The sequence below is a fragment of the Hylobates moloch genome, unplaced genomic scaffold (genome assembly GCF_009828535.3).
Source record: "Hylobates moloch isolate HMO894 unplaced genomic scaffold, HMol_V3 SCAFFOLD_2, whole genome shotgun sequence".
NCBI classification, from domain to species: Eukaryota; Metazoa; Chordata; class Mammalia; order Primates; family Hylobatidae; genus Hylobates; species Hylobates moloch.
In genome coordinates, this window is record NW_026652277.1 from 168,458,898 (window position 1) to 168,470,211 (window position 11,314).

The window sequence follows — 11,314 nt, forward strand, 5'->3', positions numbered from 1 at the left end:
GGTTGCAGTGAGCCAAGATTGCACCACTGCACTCCAGCCTGGGTGATAGAGTGAGACCCTGTCTCAAAAAATTAAAAAAAATAAAAATATATCATACTTATAATTACTGCTCATTAGAATAAAAACAACCCTGGAATTGGTGAGGAATTGCTTTTTTGTCTCAGGTGATACTCAAAATCATTGATTAGGAAGTTATGGGTATATTCTTGGGTCCACTCAGTCTTATTTACAATCTTTTCATAATGCCTTACTTTTTAAAATTAGTTATTCATGGAAGACAATGCATTTTATTTAACGTTGGCTTAATCTGTGACTACATTGTGGATCCATGACATTCTTGTCCCATTATATAAAATCTGAAAATTGTAGGCATTAACTATACAAAAAACAAATTGCTTTCTCATTTCTTTAGGCTAGGCTTCTCACTCCTGCATGCAGGCACAGAACAGAAGAAGGGCAATGACCAGCCAAGCTTCAGATGGTGTAAGAAAAAGAAGTCGAGGCATGGAGACAGCCTTTAGGGGAAGAGTAATGAGTACTTAATGACTACGTACCTTGACAGAGGGGATTTCAACAATAGGAACAAAATAATGAGATCATCTAAGAAGGTGGATAATTGACCGGGGCTTATAACACAGGAATGCACTGTCAGTAGGGATTTATAACCAATCTCCTACTTGTTGAGTGGGATGCGAATAATTAACTAATTTCTTAACCCACGGAGCAAGGGTTAAAGATTGAGTCACCTGTTTACTCATAGCCTGTCAGGGAGTGAGTGTTAGCACCTCTACCTGATGGTGGAGGAGGGAGTGCAGAGAGAGTGAATGCCTGCGGTGCCAGAGCTGCCCAGGGGTGCGAGGTGGACTCTGGACCTCCCCTTGTTAATGTGTCTCTCGTGACTTAATGGGTCATCTTTAAAGAATCATCCTCAATTCTGCAGTAATAAAAATAAAAACAAATGACCTTCCCTTTCACCTTGCAAGCCTCCCGCAGAAAGCCCCAGGAAGAACCTTGTCAGGGCAGTTGAGGAGACAATTAATAACCATGGGTGATGGATGAGGTGCACGTGGCCTATGCCTCCACTTTTATCCCTCTTCCCTTCTGCTGCCAGTTGGGCCCCAGGCCCCTGTGAAGTGCATATGCCTTGGGGGTGTGATATATTAAGCCATCATTATTCATCTTTAACACATTTGCAAGTTTTAATTCAGCCTAAAAATATAATATAATCAGAGAAAATATTCTACTTGCATTTAACATTATACTCACAGGTTTGGATTATATCACAGACGTAGTTGGGGATGGCATGGAGGGCAACAAACATAAAATGCATTGACTTTACCATTTATTTCAGTTATATATTTATATTTTACATGTAAATTCATAATTAGATATTTATATCTAGATAAAATTATATGTTTGTGTATTATATATAATAATCTATAGTTATGTATCACTATCTCACTAGGTGATTGCTGATTAAGGGGAATACTATTATCCACAATGTTGAACACAGTTGCCTGGCCACAGAAAACACTCAGTAAACAGTGTTATGAATATTAAATAATTAGCCCTGATGGCCAAGTTATCTAAAGTGCTCATCAACTATGAAGCAAACTTTTTGGTTCCTTTTCCTTTTGAGGACTTCTAAATATGTCTCATTGGTCATCAAGAGAGCAAAGCTGCGTGTTGTAAGAAACTTGCAGCACAGTGAGTGTGGGATTCCAAAATGCTGGATAAGTAAGAGATATAGCAATAGCTTGATTCGTACAAACACTGACTACTAGCTTGCTGAAGACACAGACTCATCAGAGAGGCCTCTCATCATCTCTCCAGGGACAATGACGTTGTAGAGGTGGACATTTACCCCTCTTGTTGTAGACAGACCCTGTTTCCCTTTCTTTAAGTTATGGGTTCCACACATATAGTCACATATGGCCCCAGGAACCCAATTCAGGACTCTTGCAATCCCACGGGTATTAGGGAGATTCTACGTCGGGCCTGGTGCTGGGGCCTCCCAGCATATGCGAGGCAAGCGGAGGATAGGATTGAGCTCAGAGGCCCTGAAGGCTGATGGCCAGGTGGATGGTGATGAGGCCAAAAAATGAATTGGGAATTACAAAAGGGATGAGATCATGTTACTCTCCCTTCCGACTTGAAGCTTCTGCATAGCCCACGTGGAAGACTTGCTGTGTAATGTTGAAACATCTGTCTATGACCCCAGAGAATTTGAAAATAAAGACATTGGTCATGGTTATCCAAGCAGCCGAAGAAATTTAAGATTGTAAAAACACCAGCATGAAGGCCAGGAGATTGTGGTCTGTGTGCTTGGGAAAGGATGGGATTCAAGCAGGGGCAGGTACATCCAAGTGTTCTCCAAACCTTTGGGATTGTTTAAATTCCACCACAGGTGATTCAACCTACCTGTCTGCTATGTAGCCGATACTCATAGAGCCAATAAAGAATCCTACATTCACTGATGACTGGAATAGGTCCAACATCCAGGAGTTGGCACATACCAGGTTAAACTGCCAGCAGGGGAGATGGGTTCCAAGTTGGGAGAGAAAGGAAATGAAATCCCGTTAGAATCCTGTTGGACATAACTCAGCTAGGGTACTCATTAAATATTCCTTGAATTGAACTGGGTAGTTAAGTGGCAATAAGCCATTGTTTCTTGATCACGCCAATTTTCTTCTTCTTGCTCTCTCTTTGTTTTTTGTGAGACAGGGTCTTGCTCTGTCACCCAGGCTGGAGTACAGTGGTGATCATGGCTCACGGCAGCCTCGACCTCCTGGGGTCATGCAATCCTCACACCTCGGCCTCCCAAAATGCTGGCATTATAGGCGTGAGCCACTATGCCCACCCTCAGTTTTCTTTACACAACCAGAAGGCTTGCTCTTCCATCCGGCAATTTGTCATTAACCTAAAACTATAGCATTGGCTAAATCAGCAGAAACTGGGTAATTACTTATAGAAAAATTTATTTTTTCCTTTCTGATTTCAATGCACATGCAGATAGGTGTGTGGACGTGATACAATGCAGGCACCAGGAGGTTGGGCCATTTAGCATCTCCCTGCTGTCTGTTTAATAAAAGGGGATTAGGAGTGACTGCTGAAGGCTGCTGCATTTGCTCTTATTTGGAATAAGAGGAGGTGGTCGGGTGGAGCAGGTGCTGGATCAGGTCAGGAGACCCATCTTTTAGGGCTAACCCTGCTAAGTCACTCACTGTGTGGCCTGGGAAAAACCTCTTCTCTGCTTGGGGCCTCAGTTTCCTCCTCTCTGTAGGAAGGAATGCGATTGGCCATGCGAGAGAACCTCGGAGAGTTTGTGGTGTGAAGCCCGTGAGCTGCCACATTTCCTGTAACTATCCGACCACTTTAGACCCTTCAAATTAGACTCTACCTACTGTTCATACAGAATATCTTCCTATTGTCCAAGCAGTCATTTTAAATTAAACTAGACAACTGGCTCTCTCAGTATTTTCAGGATAACTTAATTCCCCTATTTTGCTTTGCTATCAATAAAAGCAAGATCCATTTTTTGTCTTTTTTTTTCTATTATACTTATTGGAATGAGGCTTCACAAATAGCTTTTGATGTCATCTGTAGTTTTTAACAAAATAATAGTGCTATAGCGTGATCTCCAGCCCCAAATGATTTTATATGAACACTTTGAGGAAATTAAAGAGAAAAAATAGGCATCGAGAGAAAAACACATCCTATCACATAGACACAGTTCAGGTGAGTTCCCCAGGCTTTCAGGTGTGTGTGGGCATCTGTGTGATGGAGGAATAGAGGGGGAGGTAAGGCTTCCAGAAAAAGAGGAGGATCCACAATATTCCCTATCTTGGCAACATTTCCAGGAGTCCTAATATGCTTTGGCCTGTTTCTTATTGCTGGGACATGCACAAACTAGAATCATTATTGTCAGCATCCGAAGACGTTTTAACTAATCCAGTTATTCTCCAGACAAATTAGAAGCTGCATGTTTTCATTTGGAAACTAGGATTTTGTAAGATACATGCGGGCCAAAGAGCATGTCCAGGCAGGGTTTATAAGAGCCAGGCCTTCCCTGGTTGCTTTCTTGAGAAAATCTCCACCATTTGCTTCTCCATCTGAGCCCTGAGCTCACCCTCTTACCTCGGTGACGATGGAGGAGCCAGGCGTCTGGTACACCCAGCCGTCCTGGCAGGGGCCCAGTGGCAGGCGGCTCCTGTCGGTGTCCAGGCTGGCCAGGGGGTCCACGCAGCCGAAGGCGCTCTGGTTCCAGTCCACCTCGTAGCGCCTACACTGTCTTGGGGAGGCCTCGCCCCCAGGTCCTGGGCCCGGCACCGTGTAGTTCAGTTCCTCTGCGGGACTCCAGCCGCAGCGCAGACTCAGCTCGGCCACTCCGGGGCTCCGGCAGCGGTGGTCAGGGGTGAAGCCCAGGAAGACGATGCCCACGTAGATGGGCGTGAAGGCAGCCGAGAGCAGAGCCAAGAGGAAAAACATTTGCTTCTGGAAAAAGTGAAACTCCCCTCCATGCTCCAGGACATCGTCCACGGTGGTGGGCATGATCCTGCAGGCAGGCGGGCCCGAGGCTGCCCGACCTGCCCGGAGCGAGGCTGAGAGCGGCTGCAGCCAGCTCAGCACAAACCCTGGCCAGAAGTCAAAGAGGGGAGTTTACCTCTGCAAGTGACCAGCCTTCAGGGCAGGCCTTTCCTTGGTCCAGCTGACTTCAAAGGTGCACCCCTCCAGCGGGGGTGCGTGTCCTTCTGCACTTCCCAAATGCCCTGAGCTCACTCCCAGGATGCCTGTCGTGTTTATTGTAACAGGTTCTCCACAGGCTTGTCGGTGCCGCACGCCAGCAGCACAAACAACCCGCCCTCTGTGTCCCACCGCAGGGAATCTCAGTGCTGGCCCATATCACAGCCCAGTAATCTTCCCGTAGTGCCCCGAGCAGCCAGGCGCTTAATGTACTCCTATCTCGTGCGCACCGCCAGCTTTTCTTCAAGGCGCTATGGAGAAAACACACGTGTTTGGCCACAAGGCCCAGCGTGATGTGAACCAGGATCTGGGTCAGAACCCTGGTCCAGATTCCAAGTGGGTTGCAAGCCTGACTGCTGGGCTCATTCTCCAACCAACAACAAGAGCCGTCGGGATGCATGCTGGGGCTGCTTGTTTTGATGTTGTCCAGATTTTATAACTCTGCTTTTTAAAAGTGTTTGCTCCAATCTGGTATTCCTGCGTTTCAACCCTGAAGTGTCCTTGCCCTTAACCCATCTGGAGAGAAAGAGTGAAGTGTTCACGTCGCAGACAGGTCAAGTGTAAATGCAGGCAGGTGTGTCTAAGCCACTATCTTTGTGTCCTGGATTTTTCTGTCCAGGTCTGTTGGGGCTCAGAAATCCATGCCCCAAGGTGAAGGCCTCAGAAGCAAAGTCTCTCTCTCTGACCTTCTCCTGCTGTCCCGTCTCTTCTCTCATCCATCATTCTCCCCCAGGGCAAGCCATGGAAGTGAGAATCCTTCTTCCCCAAAGCAGCTCGTGGAAACCAGACTCTTTTCTCCCCAAAGCCAGCCAGAAAGCCTAGAAATAGCACTGTAACTTCCCTGCTGCCTTTCTGTGTAACAGTGGGCCATAAAGAAATCCAGACCCGCATTCCAGAGGAGTCCTGTCCCTGGTGCCTGGAGGAAGGAGTGCTGCACAGAGAGGCCAAGACGGATCTGAAGAGACAGGGCTTGCTGGGATTTCCCCTCAGCCTGCGCACATGAGCTGCTGCCCTTTATGTCCAGCCACAGTTCTGTACTGCCGTCCGGTTTTCCCTCTATCTGTGGGTCTTCATTCTGAAGGCTCCTGTGTCATGTAAAACTGTGACCAAATAAATTTGTCATGCTTTTCTCTTGTTAACCTGTCTTTTGTTATAGGGGTGTTGGCCATGAGCCTTAGGATAAGGAAGAAAGGGATCACCCCTTTCTGCTCTCACACATCAGGGGCGTCTCTTCAGGATGATGTTGTTGCATCTAAATGCAAGACAAACAGGAAATTTGTCTTTCCTGGTGGACAAAGGATCCTTAATACATCGTGATCCTGCCAAGCAGAGAAGGTGGCCTGCTGACATATCTGCAAACTAAATACCAGAAAGTTAACCCAATCTTCCTCCTTCTCCTTCTTTTTTCTATTGAATAGTCAGTGGGTGTAATAGCGTAGTCTAAAAGGAGCGACCCATGGGGTCTTTCTCCTTGCTGCAGCTGCAGGCTTCTTATTTTCTTAAAAAAGGAAAAAGCAGGGTGCCGGCAAGGACATCCATTGACCTCCACTGCGGCTGTGTTGGGCACACAGAGGCACTCTGCTTCATGGTGCCCTGGGCTGCTGCCAGCTCCGTTTGCTCTGAGCTGAATGAGGGGGCTCAGTTCTGTTTAGGGACTTCCCATTCACAGCCAGCATCGTGAGTGCATGAGCCGGAAGCCCAGGCTGCTCTGTCTGCACCTGTTCCCCGTCAAAGAGCTGTAGGAGGGCGAGTTAAAGAGTTAAAAAGTGACAGAAGTTGTCAAACTTTACTCCACCACAGGGGACCAGAGATGCTCCTGACTGCCTCTTACAAGAAATTTGCAGACACGTGCACTTGGGTTTGACTCACTTGACATGGCAAAACATCAGATATTCACGTCATGAGCGAGGGGCATGAGGTAAGGGCCAGAAGAGCTTTGCTGGCCAATGGGAAACAATATTGAAATTCGCTACAAATTACTCAGAGGGAACAATCAGATAAGGAGAAGTTCAGACCTCAGGTTGCTTACAGCAATGCGTTTACACAGTCATTAACATTGTTCTATGGATGCACAAGTCACAGCACAGCTGCCATAAAATCAATCCCATTAGGTGACAGGCCCTACAGAGAAGCCACATGGGCAGTGAGCAACTCAGGGAAAGAAACCACAGAGAGGAGGGGTAGACACCCTACGGTTTGAGTCCAGGTATCTTGGGAAATTGTCACTTCTTTTATGGGGGTGTTTACATATTCAGAAGCACGACTGGAGTGTAATCTGATCATTTAATCCATATAACCTGGTAATATATTAATTAATGTCAGAAGTATTTCTCAACCTCTTATCAGGTTTCTCTGCAATGTAAATAAATATTGCCCCAGTGTACCACCCTCTCTGCAGCACCGAGGAAGGCCAGTTGTGCCCAGACTAACCTTCTCGGCCCCCTGCACAAGAAGACAAGGGGGCAGTTAGGGTGGGAAGTTAGAATGGATGAGTCCTACCTACCCCATGGCAAGCCAGGCATCAGGTACTTAGAAGATGACAGGGCAGAAGCAGTGAGACCCATCAGCAATGGAACTTAGGCTTTTGGGTCATTTGTTAAGCAGGATGATTTTAGAAATCAATATCTGGTCTATTGAGGTCAATGCAACCTGCTTGGCTAAGGTGACGTCTACCTGAGACAAAAATGATAGAAATAGATTGTCTCACAGTGATAGGTGCCATCTGTCCTCTATGCAGCTACGATGGAAAGGCAGTGGGAGCAAAGGGGAGGGTCAGCAGAGCAGCAGAGCCCGGACTGTAGCCCAGCCTGGCCCTAATGTGTCCGTGTCGCCCGGGCAAGTTCTAATACCTCTTGTAACAGGGCCAGTATCCCTAAGTCAGAGAGCTGACCGATGAGATCGCATAGGACTATTACTGAGCACAGTGGCTTCAATAGCTGGAAGTTATTCACCGAGACACTTTCACCCTCTCTCTTGCCCCTTGTTTTCTTCCTCGGTGCATCCCATCCATCCATCACATGCCTTGGTCTCCTTCCTCAACTTCCTGCTGCCCACTTGCATCACTGCAGGGTGGGCTGGGTGTAGGGCTCCTGGCCAGGCACAGTGGCAGGTGATTTGCACTGACCCAGACTTCTGGATCACAGAGCCTCCCGGAGGGAAGGCAGCTTAGAGGACAGCAGACAGCACCATCTGACACTTCAATTCCTCAACACCTGTCCCAAGTAGTTACACAGAAATGCTTTCAGTATTGGCTGAACCCAGGCTGTTGTTGGACTTTACAGATTGCTGGAAAGATCTTCCTCATAGCACGACAGGATTCATCTTCCAGAACTTTCCACACATTTGGACACTCTTCTCCCTTTTGGGGTCAGGTAGATTAAGTTAAAACCTTCCTACACAGAACTTTGGATATTTGAAGCTTCCGTTTACCTCCAACTCTTGTCTTTTCAGAGTAAATGTTCCCAGCTCCCCACATAGTGAACATGCTCTTCTCACCACCACCAGGGACAGCTCTGAGCTCTGTTTTGGTTTATCTCTTGCCTCCAGGAGAGGAGTCTGGGGCCTGGCACATCACTTGGGTGGGTCACCCGGGTGTGCTGTAGACCCAGCAGTTATCTCCTCCTGCAGAGCTGGGGCTAACATCCCTCAGTGAGTTCAGTGTGCAGAAGGCAACTCTAAACCACTTCTATTGCCATCCTGCTGAGCGAGGCTTCCGGGAGGGCTGACTAGAACTCTCCTTGGGCTTTCTTTATCAGTGTCGTTCTGATTTTATTCATTTACCTTTATTGGTTCTATTTTCCCTACAAAATGATAGCTCTGTGCTGATATCCTTTGAGGCAGGAAATTGGAATTAGCCTGGTGATGACAGGAGGAGGCATCCGTTGGGGGAGGAGGGGGCATGAGGGTGGCTAACTCGCCCCTCCCGTGGTTCCCTCTCCACTTTCCTCTTATACTCCCAGCCTTCACACCAAGACTGTAGCTCTAGAAATCACAAAAGGACTGGACCCTGTTCTTTAAAAGGCAAAGCACGAGTCTAACACAAAACCACAGAGAGGACCCAGCAGACTTCACGGGTGTAATTTTGAAGAGCTCTAGGGAATCATTTTGTAAAAGACCCAGTTAAGTAAGTACTAAGTTTTCTTCTTCTCAGATATTCATTTTTAAAGGCTGTATTATTACTGTATGTAAAATTAAGTGTAAAGTATTTGGTTCAGCCCTGGGCTTCCAAGTTAGTGGTGGGGTTTAGGACATGCCACCCCAAAATTCAGAACCCTGGCATTTGAGAAAATAGGCAGAGGCAGAAAGATCTCTCACGTTCCCTGTTCTTCTCCCCTGAAGCAGGTCAGTCATAGGACCTGCATTTGAGACATGCCCTGTTAATACCTGGAGGAAAGAAACATCCGTATCTCTGAAGACACAAGGACACAGAGAAGAGTCTGAACAAACACCCCTTGCTAAGTTTCCCCTGGTTTATTGCCATTAGATCACAGCCTGTTTGTGCAATCACACTTCCCCACACTGTCCACTCTTCACCAACCTAAGCTTAAAAATATTCAGATTTCCCTGTTTCTTTGGGCCTTCTCTTCTGAAGGCTTTGGTGTCTTGTAAAATATGGGTAAATGTATATGATTTTCTTTTGTTAATCTGTCTCGTGTTAGTAGGGGCCACAGCTGTGCACCTAGAAAGCTGTTTTCTCCTTCCTCTCCCATGAGGTTAAGCGTGCAGCTGGGATGTGCTGCAGGACCAGGGCCAGGTGTGGGCCTCATGCCTATCATCCCAGTGCTTTGGGAGGCCAAGGTGGGAGGATCCCTTCAGCCCAGTAGTTCAAGACCAGCCTGGGCAACATAGTGAGACCCTATTCCTAAAAAAAAATAAAAATAAAAATAAAAATAAAAAAATAAAAACATGCCACAGGACCACTGCTCAGAGCTCTTGGGTCTGGCAACCCTGGACCTTCACATGGTTTTGTTTGCCAAAGCAAAGTCCTTATTAATATCCAAATACAGTTTGAGTTTTCTTGGGCATTTATCCTCTCCAGAAACCCAGGAGTGTGTCAACTTCTTGGTTGCATTGCTTTCTTCAAAGAGAGAGTAAATCCGGTAGAGATAGAAAGGATGTCCTTTACGTATCCCACAGCGGCCTCATGGAGAACGATAAGAGAACAATCATTAAAACTTTCATTGCCATAATTTTCTGCTTTTGTTTTTTAAAAGTTTGGGTTAGCAACGAATTTCCTCCTTGACCAGGTGACTATTTCCTAAGACTGTTTATCCAGAGCATTAAGGAAAACAGAGCATACCACCCTCCCACCATAGATGATAAGGGGATTCAACACAGGTGCATGTGCTAGAGTTAAGGGAACATACTATGTTAACATGAATCTAAACTGACTTAAAAAATAGATGTCTGAAGCAAGTCTTTTAATTCACAGCAAGGCTGTGGCTCACCGCTGGAAGTGTAACTGTTGTAATCTGGCTAGAGAGGAAAGTCCATTACATTTTAATTTTTTTATGACTTCATTCAGCCTGGAGCAGGGTGAAGAGGATAAAAGAGAGGGTTGTCTTCTTAGAAAAATTGCTGATTTCAGATCAGCAGAAGGAAATCGACACCAAGAGCCTGGGACATTCTGTTGGGAAAAAAAAAAAAAGATAGCTGAGACTATTGGCTATGGTGACAGGAACAAGGGGCCATCTGAAAATACTCCCATTGGCCTAAAGTGGGGGAATTTGGATATAAAAAAAAAAATTAACCGCCAACAGGCTGGGAGTGGTGGCTCATACCTGTAATCCCAGCACTTTGGGAGGCTGAGACAGGTGGATTGCTTGAGGCCAGGAGTTTGAGACCAGCCTGGCCAACCTGCTGAAACCGCATCTGTACTGAAAAATAAATATAAAAATTAGCCAGGCATGGTGGCACGTGCCTGTAGTCCCAGTTACTTGGGAGGCTGAGGTGGGAGAACTGTTTGAATCCAGGAGGTGGAGGTTGCAGTGAGCCAAGATTGCGCCACTGCACTCTAGCCTGGGTGACAGAGTGAGACTCTGTCAAAAACAAAAAAACAAACAAACAAACAAAAGGCAAAAAAAATTAAGTGCAACGGATTGAAATACAGGAAGTATATTTTAAAAACCTGTATGAGTTCATAATGATGTTTTTAAAATCCCACGAAATAGTCTCAGCATTGATCTGCAATAGATATTAAGTTTATTAAATGAAATGCTGATGAGAAATTTCATATTGGAGGGGTCAGGCTGACACCATCACTAAAAGTGGAAAAACTTGACATTATGGGCTGCGTGTTGTAATGCAGTCAGTTACAACACACAGCATACAACCTAAAACATAAACCTGAATGCACTCAAGCCTCTAAATCTGTCAGTTTACAGCATGTGTTGGGGATAAAGTAACAAGTTAAATGACAATAGAAGGAAGCAATCGGACAAATGCAGGATTCAGGACATTCTACCAATGACCTGGGTTCTCCAAGGAATCCATGAGACTTCGGAGATGTAAAACCAGACCCAATGAGTGGACTGTGTTTGGATATAACTGTGAAAAAAGGATCTTTCAAACC

General features: G+C 46.0%; 1 protein-coding gene across 1 annotated transcript in view; it reads right to left on the reverse strand.

Annotated features, from left to right (window-relative positions):
* SLC22A2 (solute carrier family 22 member 2) overlaps positions 1 to 4,551 on the reverse strand; it is a 46,006-nt gene extending 41,455 nt beyond the window's left edge. The window contains exons 1-2 of the mRNA XM_032161926.2: positions 4,138 to 4,551; positions 2,422 to 2,525 (exon numbers count right to left, since the gene is read on the reverse strand). Of these exons, the coding sequence (XP_032017817.1) occupies positions 2,422 to 2,525; positions 4,138 to 4,551 (518 nt within the window). The remainder of the gene's footprint in view (positions 1 to 2,421; positions 2,526 to 4,137) is intronic.
* Between the last annotated feature and the right edge of the window lie 6,763 nt (positions 4,552 to 11,314).